This window comes from Folsomia candida, unplaced genomic scaffold (assembly GCF_002217175.1).
Source record: "Folsomia candida strain VU population unplaced genomic scaffold, ASM221717v1 Fcan01_Sc002, whole genome shotgun sequence".
Taxonomy (NCBI): domain Eukaryota; kingdom Metazoa; phylum Arthropoda; class Collembola; order Entomobryomorpha; family Isotomidae; genus Folsomia; species Folsomia candida.
Genome location: NW_019091194.1, coordinates 3,498,601 through 3,520,622, shown reverse-complemented (window position 1 = coordinate 3,520,622; position 22,022 = coordinate 3,498,601). Strand labels below are relative to the sequence as shown.

General features: G+C 39.4%; 6 protein-coding genes across 7 annotated transcripts; 3 read left to right on the top strand and 3 right to left on the bottom strand.

The window, feature by feature from the left end:
- Positions 1-2,744: 2,744 nt before the first annotated feature.
- LOC110844163 (phenoloxidase-activating factor 1) lies at positions 2,745-4,688 on the bottom strand. Its single transcript, XM_022090297.2, has 7 exons — positions 4,560-4,688; positions 4,184-4,502; positions 3,961-4,117; positions 3,437-3,885; positions 3,220-3,377; positions 2,952-3,141; positions 2,745-2,874 (listed from the first exon to the last, which is right to left on the bottom strand). Exons 2-7 carry the CDS (start codon positions 4,314-4,316, stop codon positions 2,813-2,815), a joined length of 1,149 nt encoding a protein of 382 aa, XP_021945989.1. The 5' UTR covers positions 4,317-4,502; positions 4,560-4,688; the 3' UTR covers positions 2,745-2,812.
- Positions 4,689-5,026: 338 nt separating this feature from the next.
- On the bottom strand, positions 5,027-7,701 carry LOC110844070 (chitinase-3-like protein 1). Its single transcript, XM_022090185.2, has 14 exons — positions 7,551-7,701; positions 7,445-7,485; positions 7,262-7,376; positions 7,070-7,171; positions 6,878-6,997; positions 6,760-6,803; positions 6,557-6,684; positions 6,419-6,461; positions 6,255-6,338; positions 6,015-6,180; positions 5,930-5,949; positions 5,726-5,854; positions 5,478-5,654; positions 5,027-5,375 (listed from the first exon to the last, which is right to left on the bottom strand). Exons 1-14 carry the CDS (start codon positions 7,624-7,626, stop codon positions 5,160-5,162), a joined length of 1,461 nt encoding a protein of 486 aa, XP_021945877.1. The 5' UTR covers positions 7,627-7,701; the 3' UTR covers positions 5,027-5,159.
- Positions 7,702-8,636: 935 nt separating this feature from the next.
- On the top strand, positions 8,637-13,085 carry LOC118434615 (centromere protein F-like). The gene is made up of 5 exons (XM_035848526.1): positions 8,637-8,916; positions 8,993-10,048; positions 10,145-10,280; positions 10,363-12,271; positions 12,348-13,085. The coding sequence occupies exons 2-5, from the start codon at positions 9,779-9,781 to the stop codon at positions 12,790-12,792; spliced, it is 2,760 nt and encodes a 919-aa protein (XP_035704419.1). The 5' UTR covers positions 8,637-8,916; positions 8,993-9,778; the 3' UTR covers positions 12,793-13,085.
- Positions 13,020-14,390, bottom strand: LOC118434616. Of its 2 annotated transcripts, XM_035848528.1 has the most exons (5): positions 14,132-14,390; positions 13,753-14,070; positions 13,460-13,678; positions 13,237-13,389; positions 13,020-13,160 (listed from the first exon to the last, which is right to left on the bottom strand). In XM_035848528.1, exons 1-5 carry the CDS (start codon positions 14,336-14,338, stop codon positions 13,086-13,088), a joined length of 972 nt encoding a protein of 323 aa, XP_035704421.1. In that variant the 5' UTR covers positions 14,339-14,390; the 3' UTR covers positions 13,020-13,085. The 2 variants fall into 2 exon arrangements, with proteins under 2 accessions (XP_035704421.1, XP_035704420.1); XM_035848527.1 differs by having other exon boundaries at positions 13,082-13,389.
- A 1,125-nt stretch (positions 14,391-15,515) lies between these two features.
- On the top strand, positions 15,516-18,288 carry LOC110844004. The gene is made up of 6 exons (XM_022090084.2): positions 15,516-15,891; positions 15,948-16,207; positions 16,271-16,377; positions 16,765-17,280; positions 17,342-17,501; positions 17,888-18,288. The coding sequence occupies exons 1-6, from the start codon at positions 15,614-15,616 to the stop codon at positions 18,214-18,216; spliced, it is 1,650 nt and encodes a 549-aa protein (XP_021945776.1). The 5' UTR covers positions 15,516-15,613; the 3' UTR covers positions 18,217-18,288.
- An 896-nt stretch (positions 18,289-19,184) lies between these two features.
- On the top strand, positions 19,185-21,237 carry LOC110844005 (lysosomal acid glucosylceramidase). The gene is made up of 6 exons (XM_022090086.2): positions 19,185-19,549; positions 19,608-19,659; positions 19,729-19,926; positions 19,979-20,151; positions 20,222-20,906; positions 20,969-21,237. The coding sequence occupies exons 1-6, from the start codon at positions 19,266-19,268 to the stop codon at positions 21,140-21,142; spliced, it is 1,566 nt and encodes a 521-aa protein (XP_021945778.1). The 5' UTR covers positions 19,185-19,265; the 3' UTR covers positions 21,143-21,237.
- The last annotated feature ends 785 nt before the right edge of the window (positions 21,238-22,022 follow it).

The window sequence follows — 22,022 nt, the reverse complement described above, 5'->3', positions numbered from 1 at the left end:
ACGACGCCTCCAGCGTCAACATATACCACCACCACCACCACTCGAAGAAGTACAACCACGACGGCTCGACCAATTTCTGATCAAGAATTTTACGAAAAGATTAGATCCTCATATTGCAATTCAGGGTCCAAAATTAGTCTGGAAGAAATTGTAAGATTTTCCATACATATTTTCTTGTAATGCTGACGATTGACTTATAATGTGATTAATTGTGCTTAAATTGATTAATTGGTTGATTTTAAATTGGACACAGGAAGCAGCCGTAACATGTCCAGTGAATGGTTTTACTTTCCAATTATTCTCAACTTTGGCATCATCAATTAATAGTTCTACTCCAGAGGACAAAAATAGTACCACTAACAGCACTACTACTACTACACCCAGCAGTACTACTATTTCTACCGACACTTCTTTAGCGAACACAACGACATTATCGACGTCACAAGTTTTGACGAATACCTCATCCGACTTGGAAATGACGTGTCAATCCTTCAATTCGACCTGCTTCGAAAAGATGCACACTTTCGTGAATGAGTGTTTAACGACCGGAAGTACTTCTCCGCTTGCGGAAGCGTACCAATTCGACTTGTATCTTAGAGAGGAGGCATGTGTGAGGAATAAAACGACGATAATCGGTAATTGTGCTACGGTACTACTTAATTTTTCAGAAATGTATTTCTAAAATTTCCGGTTTTTCTCTCTCCTAAAATTAGACGACTGGACGAACGGGACAGAAAAATGTTTGAGCCCATATTTCCTAAAAGACGGCAACGTTTTACGACGGGCTGTTGCAGAGTGTAAAAGACGTCATCCAACTTCTGAGGTGAAATTGAGTCATGGGTGAGATACGATGCAATTCTTCAGAAATGTTTACTTTTTGGAAACACGGATTTTTTACTTATGCCTAAAAATTCTGAGCAGATACAGTAACAAAATCCTGGCATGTGTCAAAGATAGAATCAATGCCCCATCCTGCATTTGCCACTGGGGGACGGATGGATGTAACCCGACAGCCATGCTGATGAGGAATTACTACGTGGAAAGTGTCGTCAGCCTGCTATTATTTGTGGAGAGGCCGCAATAATAAATATGAGCATAATTCTTATGGGTCGGTTGCCCAGTGGTTATGTTTTGTGTATCAAAAATGTGATGTATTGATTATTAAGGTAAATGTATTTCGTTTGTGTGTTTTGTTCACTCAATTTTTTGATATGGATCAATAAAAATACTTATAGAAACACCGATGAAAGGAAATTGAACTATTATTGTCATGATTTCTGAATAAATATGAGAATGCATTTGTACATATTGAATCGAGATCCCATCATAAACAAGCGATTCATGGCAATTGTTTTCTATTATGTACAAACTCGAGCTGATTTAAATAACCAAAGTCATCATTGTTGCGCAGTTAAATAGTCAAGCATCGACAAAAACTGGCATAAAAAGAACTGCCCATCCTAACTTTTTGAATTTAGATGTACATACCTGAACATACATTAAATATCATAACACTTCAGCAGAATCGATGTGCTGACTCATCAACAAAAAGTTTTTTTTGTTCAGTTAGATATTTGCGTATGTAGATATTTATGTAGTTACATATGTACCATGTCAGAATTAGAACGTTAACGTTACTCGCGATCATGAGCTCGTGTGTGTGACGCGAAACCAGTCCCTCGGCTTCTTTATCACCATTTCCAAGTAACATACTGATACATAGTAGTCACGAATAGCAGTGTTACTTGTATGTACAATTTGCGTCATTTACGGCTACAGTTGCATTTTACTTATAAGACGGTTTCACACGCATCCTCGACATGCAAACGTTAGCAAACTTCGGTTTATGAAGGAAGGAAGTCTCATTCTGTTCCGACATAAAACATAAAACAGAAATTTTCTGTCTCGGAAATTTATACAAAATGGGACAGTTGAACATCAAAGTGTTTACCGTTCTCTGCCTTGTCTTTCTCGTAATGTGCATTTTGCACGTGGAAAGCAGAGGTGGAAGAGGAGGAGGAGGATTCCGCGGTGGTAGTGGATCCAAAGGTCGTGGGGGCGGTTTTTTCTATGGTCGTGGAGGTGGCGGTGGTGGTGGTGGAAGGGGAAATGGAGGATCTTTGACACAACCAATTTTTTCGGGAGGAATCATTTCCATGATTTTGATCGTGGTTCATCAAGCAATCAGATAGCGATGTGTGTGCTACTACATAGTTTAAGAAAAATTTATGTACACATACAAAAAGTCTGAACAAAATGAACTACTGATCTCAACTATGGTCAACTGCTGTCAAATACAGTGCTGGTCAGAAATGTGTTTTTCTGCATTTTGTTAAGTTTCTCTAATTAAAGTAATGAAAAGCAATGCAATTTAAATGTAAGAAACGTGCCAAGATAAGAATGCTTATTTATACATACTTATTTAAGATGTACTTATGCTATACATGCGTATAATGTTCCACGAAACATTTGTTATGCTTCTTATCGGTCTGCAAAATTTAGACCTTGTTAAAATTCAGTAAAAAAAACTTAAGGTGGGGGATTACAGTTTGTTAACTTAGGATTAATTACCTAAATTGTCGTACTTACTTATGTACATACTTATAATACATAGTTATGAATCTTATAAAGACATACATATTTATATGTGTGGAATATATGTATGAGTGGTACCTGTAATTTTTTAGTAAAATAAGTTAAGATATGCATATGTAAAATAAATGCCGATTCACGGTCAAACAAAAATCAATCCGATCCACTAATTTATTCACGGCCCACTTAATACACAAAAAATAATTATGTTTGCATTCAATTACGGACTATTCAAACAATATCCCGCATCTCGAGTGCCTTCCATGATCCATTTCCGATAACCTATCAAATATTTGCATGCATTAAAATTTAATCTATAAATCTATACAGATATCCGTACTCATAACGTTTGTACTTACGGAAGACACTCGTAAAAAGTAGGATCGGATACGGATGATGTTTCGGTTCTATGCATTCTTTTTGGTTCGTGGAAATCCCAGTTTGCACAAATCTCACGGTTAAAATGTCCTTTTCTGCGACGGGGGTAAAGTCAGGGTCACATTTGTACCTGGTTCTCCTCAATGTGACTAAAGGGCTGCCGGGGTCCGTCTATTTATAAATTATGTTCTTGATAAGCATGGTTTTCGCAGAAAAATGTACAAAATACATAACAGAATATGCACATACATTGCACCTGTCCCTCGATTTTAGAGCGTCCTCTCCAGAAATCCCTTCCGCACAGAAAAACTGAGACTCGACCCTGTTCTTGTAAAATTTAAGGCATGCTTCCTGCCTCAGACCCTGAAGAACGAGAAGACTGTAAGAATATCGCGTATCCGGATATTCTAGAGGCAAAAAACATATCTCAAAATATAACCAAAATCAAACTTTTCGCTGTATTTACTTGTATTATTATTGCTGCTAATTCGCCCCTTGTACACCCCCACGGTCATCCGCTTCTCGTGAATACTTCCATGTGGAAAGTCACACTGCTTGCTGTGAAACAGAAATGCTTCCATCCCTGATTTTTTGTCGGTTGAGGCACCATTGTGGTTGTGAATTGCATTATTGTTATCTTGACTTTGCTGGGTTTGAATTGACCTGCCAGATTTCTTGGCGTGTAGCCGTGGATCCGGGGGAAGGCAGACGGGGGCGAGTTTGTCCCCATTCGTGAAATCGATTCGGTCCCGCAATTTGATGAGAGAGATGTCATTGTCATATGTATGATTTCCGACGGAGAATCGAGGATGGTTTTTTATGGAGGCGACAAATGCTACCTTTGTCGCGTAGGGGAAACGTGGGTCTGCAACGCCAAAGTGGTCAAGGACAATTGCTACGTCCTCCGTTTTATACCTGGATACACGTGCAAAATATTTAATGGTATATTTAGCAGTGGGAGTACTTATTTTTGTGCGATTATTTGCCTACTTTGATGTGCAAGACGCAGCAGATAAGACGTATCTGTCGTTGATAAGGCTCCCCCAACATAACGGGGTTTGGAGCGAGTCATGCTTATGAACTAGGACCCCAACCCACGGCATTTTGCCAGTTCCTGCTTCTGTGTAGTTGTAAATTCGCCCACATGCTGAAAAATTAGGATAATTTTTAATCTTTAGTAGATAATACAGGAAATTATGCTGGTTTCACTTACTGCAATTAATTTTAGACCCGGCAGACGCACCTACTGGAACCAGTAGATTATTGGAATATGGTACTTTGCCATGTACAATGAGTACCAGGCAGCACGATATAAATAGGATTTGCAATAATATACTGCCCTTCATTTCTCAGATAATTAATCACAATTAATTTACTGTCGTATTTAAAAATCAATTCATCAAAAGTAAAGGAAGATTTTGAGCGACGTGTTTGGGAAATGGGATCAAAATCACATTATTGTGAGTGGATAAATAGACGCAGGGACCGAGACGAGAAATCCCAGGATCCAGAATCTCAGCGTGGCTTTATTGCTAAAATAAATATGAGAAAATTAGTATGCAGTTTTTGCACAGAAGGCGCATACCTACTATTTAGTAATCCTTCCAGCCATGTTAAGATCTTTGCGCAGATAAGACGTCGAGAACAGGTTGTGGGAAAATCCTGCAGGGAATTTATGGATGAAATGTGGCTGCTGCTGCTATTAATTAACCTGCACTTTTGTGGAAATACCTGCTTCTGTACATCAATTCAAAATATTGTTTATCCTGGTTTTAATAAAAATGCATACATACGTAAATGCTATTCTTAAATTAGGGCAAGTATGTACTTTATTTGACTTAGGTAATTAAATTTCAGATACATATCAACGAACCGTTTGTTATTACTAATATTTGTTTTATGTGTGTGTATACAACTCCCGAGTCAGGATAACCGTTCAGCATGATAACCACTTATCGAATCGAGTTTAAATTTTGCACATGCTAATATGTAAATATGCACAAAGTTAAGAACTTAACTTGTGAAACTGGATTGGTTTACATGAGTGAACCTCAAATATTATTTTACAAAATATTTATTTTCTACTTTTGGCACTTATATATCACATATTTAAAATTTAAGTTACTATAATTTAAATCACAGGGAAGAGTTTGTTAGTCGTATTCTGTTGAGGTACAATATACGTCTGTTTATGGACAACCTGGGCCGTCAAACCAATTACAAATCTGCATATCAGGAAAGTAAACGGTTCCTTCGGGGCAGTGATAGGTGACGACGTCGTACTCGCCCCCTCCGATTGGGACGCACATGTGGTAGATGCGACAATTCGTTGGGTTCGGCACGAGCCCTGGAGCCGTGCAGAGACCGTCTGGTGGGGGACTTGGGCGTGGCGTGGTTACAGTGGTCTGTAGAATTGGAATAATTATAAATATGCACTGGTTGTACATATATATTTATGCCAGTTTGCCTTTTAATTAGTTAATTAATTAATTAGCCAATTAACTTACCGGTGCCGTGGGGTCGGTCGTGGTTGGTGGTGGTGTCGGAATATCACCCCCGATAAGCCCTCGCCTCGCAGTTTTCAAGAGAGGAAATGCCTCTGAGCTGTACAGTCCGTGGAAGTCGTCGGTTTCAATGCTCCAAAACATGCCACCTCCGAGGCCCTTGTCCAAGACGTAGGAAACCTACAAGTACCAGAATCGTAAAATCGTAAAATCTTTAGAAATATGAATATGCATTGAATTTTGAAACTCACTCGACCATTGATACTTTCAACGTCATCATAACTGATCCATTTTCTTTGATTGAAGGCGTAGGGTGCGGCGACAAACTCGTTTCGTACAATCGTCCATTGTCCCGGTTCCTGGGCGAATTTCTCCAAAACCTGGACAAATAATGTTGAATTTAGTATAATCTAGCACACTTTGATTTCATGCATTTAATAGAATTAATTACTTACCTCATTAAAACCCCAAATACCTGTGATTAAATAGATTTGCATGAAGTTTAGCTTGTTAAAAAGGTTCATTATTTGAATAAATTACCTGGCTCTCTGGTATAAGGGCCAGCCTCGATTGGTTGATTTGCAGGGGCATAGAACCCATTTTCGCTAGCGTCGTTCAACGTCCACCCACGCCCGTAAGTTCCCATTCCCAAAATCAGTTTCTCTGGAGGACACCCCCTCGTGATCCAGTGATCAATCGCACTTTTCTGCAAAATGACAAAATATTAATTAATTTCGAACTGGATATCGTTATTGTGCGTAATATGCAAATAATAATTACAGCATTGAGCCAAGTATTGTTTCCAGTGTCGACTTCTGGGATTGCGTCCATGGGAGAGTTGTGATGCGTGTAAGATTCCCAGCCCTATGAAATAATGACCATAAAATTAAAATTTTGGTAACATCTTATCTAAATGTTTTGTCAAAAATTTCGTATTTTTTTACCCCGTGAAAGTCATAAGTCATAACGTTGATAAAGTGCAGGGACCTGTGTGTTCATTATTTTGTTAGTCATTAAATTTCAATAGTCAATTATATAATCTTATATAATGCGTATTATTATTGACACGTTATCTTACGTACCTGGAGATTGATGGGACATCATAAGCCTTATCGATCGTGGGGATTCCAGCAGACACAGCAGCAGTCAAAAGCCAGCCACGAGTATCAAAGTCTGCTCGCATTTCTTCACACAAAAGGGCAAAGTTGGCCTAATGATTTATTAAAAAAATTGTAGGTGAAAAACCTAATAATTGTATGTACTATTGACGCTACGATTTTATTACCTTATCTTCTGGACGACCACCTCGATCAGCGGGATACTCCCAATCTTTAATGGAATTTTGATACAATTTTAACTCAGAAGTTTTAGGAATTCATAAATATGAGAAAATGTGTACTTACCGAGATCGAACCCGTCAAAATTATAGCGATCCAAGAATGGAGTAACGCTGTCGATGAAGCGTCTTCTAGAAGCTTGGGTCAAAGCCATGTCGGAGTATCGAATTGACCCCTCATTCCACCCTGTTAAAGTAAAAGTGTGTCAAACTGTATGTACTGTAAATATGCGATAAATATCGAGTGACACGAACTTACCTCCAATTGCAAGCAAAACTTTTAGGTTGGGATTGACTAGTTTGAAGTTCGTAAAGCGTCGCATAGCTCCACGTCCCCAGTTCTCTTCGAGGTCATTATAGTCTAGTGGAGTAAAAAAGAAATTGAAATATATAAACCATTGCAAAGAAATGTGGCATTAATTAAATGTAATTGAATGTAATTGAAAGGTACCGTCTAAGATTCTCAAAGTCCCATCTTGAGCAAGGCCAGCAAAACCGTAAATAAGATGCGTGCAAAGCATGGGGTCCATATGCTCGACGTCAAATTTTCCATCTCCTGGACGGTACTGGAGAAATTAATCAGTTTATTAGTACCTTTTCTTTATGCGGATAATTGATGTTTTTTTGTACTTACAACTGCCCATGATCCGTAGTAGCAGACCAATTTCTTAGGTTCTGTAAAAATACGAGTAAATATATGAAGTATTTCTTAAAAATATATTTGATTTAAATTTGAATACCTTGATTTGAAATAGAAACACCACATGTGACCCCGATAAGCGCAGCAGCTAATACCAATAGCTTAAACCCCTCCATTTTTGCTTATGTATGTATTATGACTTCCACCAAGCAGACCGACTATGTCTCTCTCGTACAGAATTACGCTTTCACCCTCCTTTTTATATGCGTTGCTGAAACGTTAAAACTGGATAAGCCCTCATCATCAATTATTTATTATTTCTCTTATCATGTCACTTGTATCGAGCAAAAACATGAATACATCAATATAATCAGATTGAAACTAAAAATGATTGATTGGTGGTTACATATCGAAAGTGGGAGCGTTGTGAAATTCCAACTTGATCGAAAACAATTTCATACGATACAGCGTTCGTGGTTCAAGTGGCTGGATTGAATCAAACATAACACCTGTCTAGGTCATGATTTTTGTACAGGGAATCACCGATTTGTCGAGTGATCAGTGTACAATCAATCAAAATTATGGTAACAACGTCAACAATTTAAGTAACAATTTGTACTCTTGTGTAACATTTTTTGATATGAGTGATTAGTCAATCGATGTAACCAACATCCGATGTACACATGTGTCAAAACTTGAGATGTCACGTATGTAATTGGAATTTACTGCAGCAATTATCGAATGTTATCATACACAGTAAATAAGAGTGGTAGTAGTAGCATAGCACTAATTTTAATGCATCGTATGAGATGGTTGAGTTCACCTGAGCCCAATTTAATCTGGTACAAACTAATAACAAGTAAAAGTGAGACAATTGAAATGCCATGTCGCATCATCACTTTTGTTTGACAAACGTCCAACATAACGCTCCTCTCTTTCACCATTCAAGCGTGAATGAAGGCGTACGAAATCGAGAACGAAGTTATTTCTGCTACATTTCTTTAAAGAAGATGCAGAAATTATTTTTTGTATAACATTTTACATGAATTACGAGGCTTTCTTCCTTGTTAAAGTAGGTATAAAGTGTGCAAATAAGTCACAATATATTTATAGGAACCTCTTCGACTACTACTGTTCATGCATGTTTAAGCTTAAAAAAAAGAATCGCATTATAGTTTGCAATAAGTCTGTATAAAATGACAAAACTAAACTGCCAAAATCTAAAATTAGTCAGTATCGCATCGATCAAGAATGTGTCAATAACTAAATATTTAACTCTGTTCTTATCAATCTCAGCCAGTTTAAAAATGGAAATATTCCCGTCCTGCATAGTTCTCAATGCAATCCTTGTGTTCCTTAGTCCCGTCGTGATGGGAAGAACGGATCTGAATTATTACGAAAATGCGAGAAATTCTGCCTCCTCGTGGGATAATAATTTGAGACGGGAAAGAAGCAATAATTTCAATGTAATAAATATTTAACAATATTTTCTCATATTTTTTCCCGATTTCTAAAATTTATTTGTCTATTTTCATAACACAGAGGTTGGACCAGCAGGAGGACCTGATATCTGAAGGGTCACATCGTTACGGTCAAATCAGACGAGGTGGACCACCTTCTTACCATCATGGGAGAAGAAATAATAATGCCCTGACTTCTTTCCTATTCGGTCTTGGCGCAGGGTCAGCGGCACTTTTTGGTGGGGCCATAGCCGCTGGGGTTGTCTCGACGGGATGAAAATTGCATTATTTTACTATTTGAATTTAGTTCTGATTTTATTTATTTATCCTGCATCTCATAACACCACATCATCATCAAATTCCCTATTTTACGTATAACAAAACGCATTCTACAAACTTTATTATTGGCATCGAACTACGAAATTAAGTTATTTTGCTTTCTAATAAACAAACAATGATAGTGACACAAAACTTCAATACTATACTTCCAATTTAATGACATGCATAATTATCAAGATTTATTGATCCCGTTACATCTCACTCTTATTTTCGGTGTAGCCCTTTTCTCGTCTAGTCTGAATGGAAGGCACTTTCTCACGGCACCAAACCACGTACGTTAAGGGATCCCGTTACAGCAGGTATTTCGTCACGTTGTTATGTGCCACCTTTATTGCGAGGTCCCGTTGATCTGGCTAAATTTAGCGTGATTGACAATGATTTTATGCTGGACGCTTAATGATTATTATGACGTTAAGGGAAGGGTAAGGTCAAGGCTTTTCCATGTCCAAGGCTCAGTTCATCGCAGAATTTCGTGGTATCATCACGATTTTTTTGCTGTCCTTATCATTATTTTGAAGAATCTGGAAAAATGCATAACACCCGATTTTTCATGGGTGTGTCCACCCTATTTCTGATTAATTTGTTAAGAATTTCTACAGTTTTGAGTGAAAGAAGTAATTCCAGCGGTGGGATGAATCAAGTCATTAATCAGAGCGTTTCGGATTCTGAGTCGGTGAATGTGCAGAACAATTTGGCATCTGCGGAGAATGAAGTCTCAGACGAGTCAGATGACAGCGAAGATTTTGAAGATGTCATCAACTCGCATGAAATGCACTCGAACGCCACAGAGTTTCAGTGTGTAAGTCAAGTCGATATTTGTCGTAATTATGTAATTGATTAATAATCAACTAATTAATAATTTACCTAATTTATTTATGTACATGTATATCGATAGGTGGAGGATTCCCTAGACAAAAATGGAGAAATTATGACCAGCGAGGTCGACATCTGCAAAGCCGTATCGCTCCAATGCCTTCACGACAGTTTGCAAACACTTTTGGAAGATCCAAACAAACAAGTTTCAGGACGAGGTGATTATACGATCCGTTTTAAAATTTATGCAAAATTTGTACTCCCAACATGACGAAGAACATTTTGCAATTTTTTTACCAGATTACGCCTGCATCCTACTTAATCTCTTACAAAGAAATACCGAGCACACCAACACCGTCACAAGTTTGGAGTCAGCCCTTAAAAAAACGGAAAACGAGTTGAACAAACTCACCAAAACTGTGGATTCTCACGACGCAAAATTCATCCCGATCGACAAACTAAACTATTTTGAACATTTGGACAAGATCAATTCCGATTTTGAAACGAATGCTGCCCAACGAGTCCAAAAACTGGAAGAACAAGTCACCAACCTCACCCAAGATATGACCGTAATGGAAATGCGACGCTCCAACGGGGAATCCCAAATTAAAAAGATGGTCCTCGAGAACCAGAAACATTTCGAAGAATTGTCCCAAAAATTAAACTCTTCCGTTGACAAGGAACAATCCCAATTCAACGCCTTTGAAGAATCTCTCCTCCAGTTGGAAAACATTGGAAACATGTGGTCTGAAATTTCCACCCACGTGGAACAATTGGAGTCACGCAGTTCAAAAACTGAGGTTGAAATGGTTTCGAAAATTCAAGAAATTTCTACAAACTTGACCATCCTTCGTGACCAAGTTGTTCACGAAACTGACCGCGTCATCAAGGCGGAGACCACTTTGAGACAAGACCTCCTCGAAACTATCTCCACTTCTAGCAAAACATTGGAGACTAATCTCACCCAAAAAATTGACGACTGTCAAGACACCTGTTTAAAATCGCATGCCACCCTCGCCCAGGAACTGGACCACCACACGGCACAAATTCACACCGAGATGGAAAACGCCACCCGAAGTATGAAAGAACTCTTACAAGTCCCCATCAAATCCTTGGACAGTCTTGAGGTCGACCTAAACTCGCTCATCGTGAGCGAAAAATCTCGCGCACAACGAGCCGAAGCCATCCTGGCGGAAACCCTGCTGAAACACACGGCCACCAATGTCGAACTCCAAGCCATGATTAACAACGAAGTACAACGCGCAACTCTGTCTGAAGACGGTTTACAGAACTTAATCAAAGAACAAAAATCCAAACTGGTCATTCTCTCGGACGACATGCGAGCTCAGATCAACATAGAATCCCTCCGAGCTAAAGGAACCGAGGCGCAGTTGTCCTCCATCATTACGAAAGAGATGGAGAAAACGACCAAGGGTCACACCGATGTGCAAGCCAGGATGGAAAAGTTGGCCTCTGTTTTAATCGAAGAGTCAAAAAGAGCCATGAATGCAGAGGAAGAGCTGGAAAGTAAAATAGCTGAAGAAATTTCACGCGCACAAACAACCGAATCCGGTCTGCTGGACAATATCAATGACGAGCTTAAACGAGCCTCAGAACGGGAGGACGTTTTGAAGGAAATGTCGGTCGGAAATGGGCACAAAATCAACCTCGCTGAAGAAAAGGTGGCAACTTTACAGAAAAATTTAGACAAACAGATCGAAAACTGTGATCAAGTCGTGAATGTGAATGTCAATTTGAACAATAACTTTGCAAAGATGATGTCCGACCATGTCACGTTGAAGGATCATCTTAACGCGAGAATGAACAACGAAACGGAACGTGCGGAACGAGTGGAGGGCGACATTTTAAAGGCGATAACTCAATTGGCCAACCAATCTGTGGAACTGGAGGGGAAAATTGTGGCAGAATTGACCACTCACACGGAGAAAGTCGAGACCGCCCTGCTTTCCCAGAGGAACTTGACTGAAGAACTGGGCCTCGGTTTCAATCAGGTGAAAGTGGACCATGCCCAAAATTATAGTCTGATCGTGGACAAGATGACGACGCTGGGGGAGGTCGTTGTACATCAATTGGACAAAGTTGCCTCTGCCACGGGAGAAGCTGGCAAAAATTTTACGGTACACTTGCTCACATTGGCGAGTGAGGTGGATGATAAGATTGACGCGTTAAGTAATCGGGTTAACGAGAGGTTTGTCTAATTAAAGATTGGAATTAATTAATTAAAATTGCTAATAATTTGTCATAATTTATATATTTTATTTCAGGTTTGAGAAATTGGAGTCGGAAATTTCAGAACTAAACGCTTTCAAAACTCCACCAAAACCAGTTCCAACTCAATCGAGTGGCGTTTTTAATCGGATTGTAGGATTTTTTGCGAGACGACCGAACAGTAGAAATGGTACGAAGACAATCAGGAGAAACCTCGTTAAGAAAAATAACAATCTCACGGTGACAAAGCAGAGGAAAAGCTCAGAACCGGAAGTGAAAGTTGACAAGGATAAGAAAGAAGGTGACCCAATCTCGACCCGGTTGAGAGTTGAGGACGTATTTTCTGAGGAAAAATATGATGACGAGCATACCACAGAAGAGGAATTGATAACTCAGTTAACTGACGGGATAAAGTTGAGGAGAAAAGGGGTCGGGAGTGGGAGACAGATTCCAATCATGATTCAAAGATCGAATTCAAAAATTAGAAATATTTATGGCTAAAAAACAGGATTTGTTACTTAACTAAGGTTGGAAATATACAGGTGCTCATGCAAATTCTAATTAAGTTCATGATGTAGATAAGAAATATCATTTTTCATGATAATTAAGACAATTAGTTATGATAATAATTGCTGTATGGTGCTTCCTGTTAGTGTTTATTATACATTGAGACCATTTTATACGTTATTTATTCATAGATTTCTCGCCGGTTTGGGTGCAAAATAAAACCTGATTTGTACCCAGTTGGCATTATTAAAACAAATTGATTGATTAAATACTACGCCCTCATTTAATTAAGATTGACCACTATTTGTCGAGACTCTAAACTGGAGCAGGATAACGGAATATGTCAGAGATGTTGAAAGCACCTTGAAAACAAAATACGCACATACATATATAAAATTCACAGAAATTTAACTCCAATTTCATGAAAAACAATTTCACCGTCACGATGAATCCATACGTCACCGGAAATTTGAATGATTTCAATGCAATCGGGTTCGTTTCAAGGTCCGATAGGAGAACGAGCACGTCCGCATTTTCTCGATAACCTGGACGGTCTCTCCTGTCGTAAATATAATCTGACAACTTCTCCATCTGTATCACGAGGACTTGGCCATCAAATAAAATAAGGGACTATTTAAATAAGTAGGTTACATATATTTACCTGCGACGCACTATTAGCTGTCAGTAAAATCATAACGATAAAAGCCGTCGAATAAACAGAGGACGAAATTCTAATTTGGGTGTCGACCGGATCAAGCACATCGAGCAGGGCGATCGTCAAATTTACTCCAGCGTTGCTGACAAAAAGAAGGATTTGAAATTGGACGATGGAATTAATGTTGGATACGAGGCTTTGAACGTTTCTTATGTACGTTCGTATCTGCAGATTTTTATTGGACAGATTTCAGCTTAATTGTTTAATAAAGTGACTGAAAAGTTAGCTCGTTCAAATACCTGATGAAATTCCAAGTCAGGATTCTCTTTTAAAAACTTGGCACAATTCTTCCCAATATCAAAGATCGCAAGGCACGCCATGTCGGGAAATATGATGACCACAAAGTGCGAAAATATGGACATGTAGCAAAACTGAATTGCTACAGAGAAGTAAATTAAGCCCGATATGAATTTGTTGACTTGGGCTTCAGTTCCAAAAATTGCGTCCTCAATGGCTTGTGCGAATTGGTCTAGAACTACGACATACTGATCCCCAGTGACGCCAAAGATTGCGAGGTAGGCCATAATTAGGGTGCCAATGAGGACAAGGGCTGTTTCCTACATATATAATTAAGGACATTAATTAATTTAGAATTTACACTTATGTATAAGAGCGCACCTTATAAACTACTGAATTCGCCTTCGTCCTTTTCGGCACGCGAAAGTGGTCATTATTATGACACACGTTGTACAGATTGGCTAATCCATCCCGTTTGAACCAAGTAATGTGGATATAGATTACAAATGCGAATGCGAACATGGAATTTGTCGCGATTGTGAAAAGTTCGGAGGGATTTTCCTGAATTTGACGTTCTCGCTGACCCATGCTCGTGGAAAAAAGATAAACAGCATTGAGGGTGGCATAGGCGTGAGCTATGGCACACATGGTCTGAGTATTAAAGAAATGCTGTATTAAATATTTTGGACTAATTAATGTATTTTAATCTAAAATGCTGCACCTTTTGACACAAGTTTGTCCTATTCACCATGATCGAGTTGTCGTCATTGATAAGTTTCAACTCTGTTTTGTAAGGGCTCAAGAGTAAGTAGTATGTAATTCGAGAATACGCGTGATAGTATAAGAACGCCGACGTTTTGCAAGAAAGACGATTAGTACGGTTGATTGGCGTGACTTTGTGGTTTTTCAGATTTGGTCGGGCAATAATGAAAAGTTTGGTTGCATTTGCATCCATTATTGCAAAATTTAAATTGACCTAGAATTCCGAATTCTATAAAAGTGAAAGCACGAGAATTCGAAAATTCTAGAAAAGAGAAAGCACGACAATTACAAATTATAGAAAAGAGAAAGCACGACAATTACAAATTATAGAAAAGAGAAAGCACAACAATTGGAAAATTCTATAAAAAGGAGAAAGCACGACAATGTATTTATTAGCTGCTGGACTTCCTTAATTGTGAATGAAGTTTTATGAACTTTCGTCCATCCCACATTGCAAACATTTGATTAGATGGATCAATATTCTTTTTATTTCATTAACAAAAGGGTACACGTAATCTACTTAATTATTTCCGATATGATTAAATTGTATGCATTAAACTAATTGCTATATACAAGCATTTTGCCGGTCATTGAATCTTGAAGACGAATTTGGTCTATGTATTATCGGCCTTGAATGCTGACTCATGTCTGCGAAATACTTTTGGATTTATGACGAATTATGCCCTCTGAACTATGTATGGAGTGAATATACGCAAGCATGCTCACTTTATCGAAGCATGAGTGATTGATATACATGTGATATAAGTTTTTGGCTGGGAAATTAATTTATGCATATTCAAATTTAGTCAGTAGTATTCTACTTATCTTGATCAAATATGTATGTAGTTCAATCCCACTGCAGTTAACATGTGAGCGTGTGAGCATGCCGTGTTGTACGAATAAGTACAATGTTCAAGTCTCAATGTGCACGAGTATATTTTACTATGTTGCAACGCATGTTATCTCATGTTATCTCATCCGATACTAATTTAGCAGTATGAAATTTAGGTGCGATGTACATAATTGTAAACAGTGTGGAACATCCTGTCCTCCGCCGTGCATCAATTAGCTCTAGGAAGATTAATTAATTTCTGAAAAAAAATGCTCAAGAAAACGGGAACGGTTCCCTTCCTCCTAGGTCCAGGATTAGGCCTGGCAATCTTCCCGTTTTTAACCGTGGTTATAATTCTAAACGAAATTGTGCGTTTCTTGCTCGCACAATTACTCCGTCTTGTCTATGGTGACAAGCTGGAGCTAGTTTCTGAAGGGGCAGACGGTTTTTGGGGGTATAAAAAGAATGGGTGCTCGAGAAATGTGGTCACTTATGTCGTAACGCCGACAGGATGTCTCGATCGGGACAAGATTGTCAACTTTTACAGGTAAAGAATATTTTGTTTTTCGAGTGAATATCCGTCTAATTGATGTTCTCGAGTAGAGAAAGTATTCAAAACTATCGCGACGAGAAGGATGGCACGCGACCATACAAAAAATTTGAGAAAGTCATGACCACCTCGTTTGGCTACGTCTGTTGGAAAAGGGCTGGTCGCTTCAACGTTAATGAGCACGTTCGAGTCCTCAATGAGGAGAAAGTGTTCAGCTCGGGAGATTTGCAGGAACTGCTGACTGAAGATTTTTCCAAAGACATGGATGAAACTAGGCCACAGTGGGAAATTGTGCTATTTCCGAGATATGATGGTAACAAATAGGTTTTAAAATCTTCAATTTTAAGATCAACATGTGACCCGTTTACATTTTCAGATGGATCCGGCGAGGAGAAATCGATTCTCCTTTGTCGTTTTCTCCACGCTTACATGGACGGACTTTCTTTCATGATGTTGTTCAAGGAACACATAACTCCCGACATGGTTGGTTGGTCACTGCACGTTTAAAGAACATTGTTCCAAATTTACAATGGATGTCTCCAATTTTTACCAAACTAGTGTCAATCGATCACAAATTTAAATAGTATGAAATTTGTAAAAGGCACGATCTCTCAATGGGCACGTTTGGCAGATATATTTGCATAAGATGTGGAAAAAATTCGCAGTGGAAAGTGTAAAATTTTTCAACTTTAAGTCGCGGTTTCTCCTCTTCGGATGCAAATATTTCTGCCAAACCTTCCCCATTGGCAGATCGTGTCTCTCGCAAATTTAATATTAATTAAATTTGTGATCGATCGACACCAGTTTGGTTAAAATCTGAGAGCATACGTTGGGAGACCTCCATTATGAGATAGAATTTATATCTTGCAGGAATACACCATCGATCCCCTCAGCTTCAGAATCCCTCTCTGGAAAAAAGCCCTCTTTTACCTCAACACCTTCATCTACGGTCCATTCTTCTTAACGACGATGACCCTGGAACGGTTCTTCATCAAACCGTGGGTCCTCCGAGATACGGACAGACCTCGGAAAAAGTTTTACACATGGGCAAAGTCAAGACCCATCAGTGACGGAACTATTCGAAAAATCAGGATGCATTCTAACCTCAAGGCTTCCGTTACGAACGTCTTGTCCGTCGCATTTGTCACCGCGGCAGCTAAAACGCTATCCCCGGAGAGGTTAGTCGACGAAATGCTGATAAGTGAGCTCGTGGCTTATCTTCCGTATAAAGATTCCAAACCACAAAACCGTTTCGCGTATTTTACCTTTCCCATCCCCACGGTGGGAGGGGACGACGTTTACAAAAAGTTGAGAAACTGCAAGAGAGAAAGTTTCAAAAGTATGGTGGGCCCCGACGTGCTTGGAACGTATTTCTTTTTTAAATTGGTAAGTACCATTTGTATGGAGTTCAGAATTTATGTAAAGTTTTGCCTTAATAAATATTTAGGCAGGACGATTCCCTGCGTTCTTGTCCCCATTGTGGCTGACACATGCGACGAGTTCCGTCCTCTTGAGTAATGCACCCTTCTCGAAGAGAAAAGTTTGCTTTCGGGATGGAACACCGATCTTAGAAATGGCTGGATTTACACCGCAGCCGAACGACATGGGTAATTAAGATGTTATCTGTTAAGAGATGTAGGACTCGATGACTTATCATCAAAATCGTCAACATCAAGAGGTTTTTTTATAATTTCTCGGTTCTGGGAATTTATTTTAAAATTCTGGAAATCTGTCGGAGAGGTTTCTAACCCAGCGTCGACGAGTTCCAATTTTTCTGAACGCTTCTTAAAATTGAGATCTCCTTCAAAAACTTTCAAAATCTGCAGTATATATTTTTCAGATTGGCAACCTTGCTCTACAAATTTGTCGTCCATAATTTTAAAATAAATTCCCAGAACTGAGAATTGTGCTGACTTTGACGATTTTGGCGATGAGTCCTACGTGAATAAATAATTTTTTGCATGATGCCTATATTTTTTATGGATTATGACAGGATTATCCGTTACAACGACGCGATATGGGGACGAAGTGAAAGTTTTTGCGTGTGCAGATTCCACATGGCTTTCGCAAGAAGAGTTGATCTCGTTAATTGATCAAATTCCTATCGAAATTGAAAACATGTCCAGAGCGATTGACACTCAGAACGGTACCGTCAGTCCGAATGTAGAGAAAGACTCAAATTTCAGACGATCCCTCCAAGAAGGAGACGATAGCGAGGACGAAATTGAAAATAATGAAGATAACGTTCATCTTGACGATAACGTGGAAAAGCGCATTTCGATAAGCGAGACGGAAACGTTGCCTGTGTTTCGTTCTCGCTGATGGGGAAATTGAGACGACATTTTTTTTTGGAGAGTAGGTAATAAAAATCCAAGTACTGTAAACATCTATAAAGGTCTCTCTTATTTTCCTTTATTACATATCATATTTACATTCATTGGTCAATAACAGCTTTGTTATTTAGTAACATGACACCATCATAAATGCAGCCAAGGCACAAATCCTTGTCTCAAAAATCAGCCACTTTAGGTACGTTTATCTGTCATTCATACAAATCATAATCTTAGAATGGCAAAGCTGGATGTTTGAATACGTTGTAAAATGAGAAGGCTAATAATACCATGCATTTTTCCATATTCTAATCTTAAATATGTGAATAAATAGAAACTCATAAAAACCAAAGCTTCTTTCTTATCGGATGGCTAAAGCAATAAAAATTTAGACGGTGTAAAATCCCCTCATATTTTCTTTCCAGTTAGGAAAATGGCTAAGCCAGAATTTATGTATGCAGTTATCAAAATTCACAGATTGGTATCTGACCTGCTGCATTAATTCACTATCGAGTAAATTGTTTGTGTGGATGGATTGGTGAATGTCGACAGGTAGGAATTCTGTAAATATGTATGCAAATTGCCGTTTTCAGTTTTGAGGACCTTGAAATATTTTGCATTCGAGCAGATTTGCAGATATTTTAAGCAGAATTACCCTGCTCTATTTTAAGGATGGGTGGTCCACGCCATAAATCAAATAGATTATCATCATCAATCGTCACTGTTTTTGCATCACGGTTAAATTTAAATTCAAATTGTATAAGACAAATGTATCATGACCTGGACGAATGTTTTGTTGGGGGATGAGCCACTAAATATTTTTAATGGTTAACAACAATGAATTTGCCCTTATCTTATTTTTGATAAGCTACACTAAACAATTACAGATCAATCAGGGGAGGATGACATTTTTGATAATTTTTGATTAAATCAGTCCCGTGCGCTACTGACTTACTCTCCACGCCCCACTCGTATATAAATGGGACTGCATTTGTGTCCCTCATATCCAAACACGTTTGGTGTATCCAGCCAAAAAACATAATGCATCTCCGGTGTGTCGCCATTGTCGCGATCGTGCTGTGGGTGGGGCTCTCAGAGTCCGGGACACCCTGTAACTCTCGCCGGTTTAATCATGACAGCGTTGTCTGCGTGTGTGACGAAAATTTCTGCGACACGTTGGACCCCATCGAACCCACGGCGCGAGGACTGCTCAACGTTTATGAGAGTGACCGTGCCGGAAAAAGGTTGGAGAAGAGGGAGGTCCAGTTCGGAAACGATTTGCCCGGACCGATTTTCTGGAATGTGAACTTAGAACGGACGGAGAGGTATTTAGATTTTTATGGAATTTGGGTGAGGAATCGAAATATTTCAATTTTTGTATAGATTTCAGGAAATTATTGGATTTGGAGGATCGTGGTCCGATGCTGCTGCAATTGTACGTATTTTTTTAAGTTCGAAATTCTTGGTAATAATTACATATTTTCATGTTCTTCTGCTTATTTAGGGTCTTGATCGTTTAAGTCCCGACTTGAGGACGAAGGTGTTAAGGTCATACTACTCCACGGAGGGTATTGAATACTCCACTGCCCGAGTGGTGATCAGTGGTTGTGACTTTTCCAACCGACCGTACACTTACGATGATGTCACTAACGATTGGGAGTTGAATAATTGGAGTCTTGTTGAAGAGGATGTGAACATGAAGGTATGAGATCTAATTTGTGTTGAAAATTATTATTAATTAATATGCTGTACAGATTCCACAAATGCATGAAGCCGTTCGTCACGCCGGAAAGCCCATAAAATTCATGGGGTCTTCTTGGTCTCCTCCCGCCTGGATGAAAAACAATGGAGAATTGAACCATGGTGGACAATTGATTGGAAATGCGGGCAGTTATGAGTGGAAACAATATGCGCGTTACCTTCTCAAGTGAGTACAGATATTTACATAAAAAGGTTAAGTTTTACGCATACCTAACTAAATTCTGGTATTCTCCCAGATTTTTCCAAGCGTACCGAGCTGCAGGTATCGACTTTTGGGGAATGACCGTACAGAACGAACCTATGACCGGATGGGACCCCTGGTTCCCCTGGAACACGTGCGGATTCAATGCTGAAATGGAACGAGACTTTGCCAAGCTGGATCTCGGCCCAATCATGGAAGAAGGTGGCTTTGCCCCCGGTAACTTCAGCATCATGGTGCTCGATCACAACCGACCTCTCGCTCTGGACTGGGCGATAACCGTCTTTTCTGACGCCGAGGCATCCCGATACGTCGCCGGGCTCGCGGTGCACTGGTATTTCTACGGGACCGCGGGACCCTACCAAGTTTACGACAATATCCACACCAGATTCCCCGACAAATTCATTTTAGGCACGGAGGCCTGCAATCGTAATGAAATCGATGGTGACCACATTGGTCTCGGTTTATGGTACTTGGCGGAAGACTACGCCCACGACATTCTGCTCAACCTTCTCCACTGGGTGGGAGGATGGACCGACTGGAATTTGGTTCTGGATGATGAAGGTGGTCCAAACTGGGTGGGAAATACGCATTCCGCCCCCATCATTGTGAACCCTGGAGCTGGCGAATTTTACAAGAATACGCAGTTCTATGCGATGGCTCACTTTTCCAAGTTTTTGCCCCCAGGGTCCATTCGTATCGGAGCTTCGCCCGGTGTAGAGGTAAATTTACATAATTTTATTAATCCTGATGACAAAATATATCATTCTTTTCATCATCTTAGGAGGAAGGTACCGTCGAACTGGGTGCATTTGAACGTCCCGACGGCGGCACGGTCATCATCGTCATCAATTCTTCCGACATGGAGCAATACTTTAACCTTAACGATGCAGACTTGGGTGTGGTCAAAGTCAAAGTTGATCCTCACGCTTTTTCCACGTGGGTTTATTATCGCTAAAATGAACTCTGAAAATTATACACGTGCATAAACGCTTTGTTAATAAAAATCAAGTGCAGTTTCCTTATCGAGAAACAAACACTTCTTGAGACTTGTTTGTTATCTCGTTCTCATAAAATTATTCAGCCAGCCAAAATCCAGCCACATTTATGCATCGTCTGGAGAAGAATTCGAGGAAGAATTGCACTCCTCTTGCATTGCATTTCACAATAATCTATATCTGCATAAAATAGCCTTCGCATCACCCCAGCCAAGCCAATCTCACCATCCTCAGCAGCATACCACACCTAACAACTACATAACTACAAGAGAGCAGCAGAAAAGGCCTTGTGCACACATACAGAAATTCATTATACATCCATTCTCTCCGTATACTCATGGGTTTCACAAGAGCAAAGTGGATCTGTTTAATGACACGTAGCACAGTAAAAGTCTGTCTCCTAACTGCCTCCTCCACCAAAAATCTATAACGAATTAAGTAAGGGACGTTCGTTCACCTCTCGCAAGAAAGAAATTGAGAGTATTCAAATCCATGCATGCAAAAATTTCCAGAATTCCCAAAATTCCTGTCCGTCCAAATTTCATTTTCATAATAATTTCTTAAGCATTTCTACTTTTAAAACAGCATCGTTCCATTATACGCATTTAACCCTTTTTCACTTCATCTCTCTGGCTACTGCTACCCCTGTTGCTTTGTAAACGCCATTATTCCTGCAGCTCCCACGAAGTAAACCTGCAATTCTCTTATTACAGGGCAAGCTTACATACAGTAGGAGAGTAAGTAAATCCGTATAAAATTCATTCATTTGCCTGTACTGGCAAAGTTCTCTCTCTCTCTCTTGAACTTAGCAACTTTCCTCTAACCAAGAGTTGCGTATGT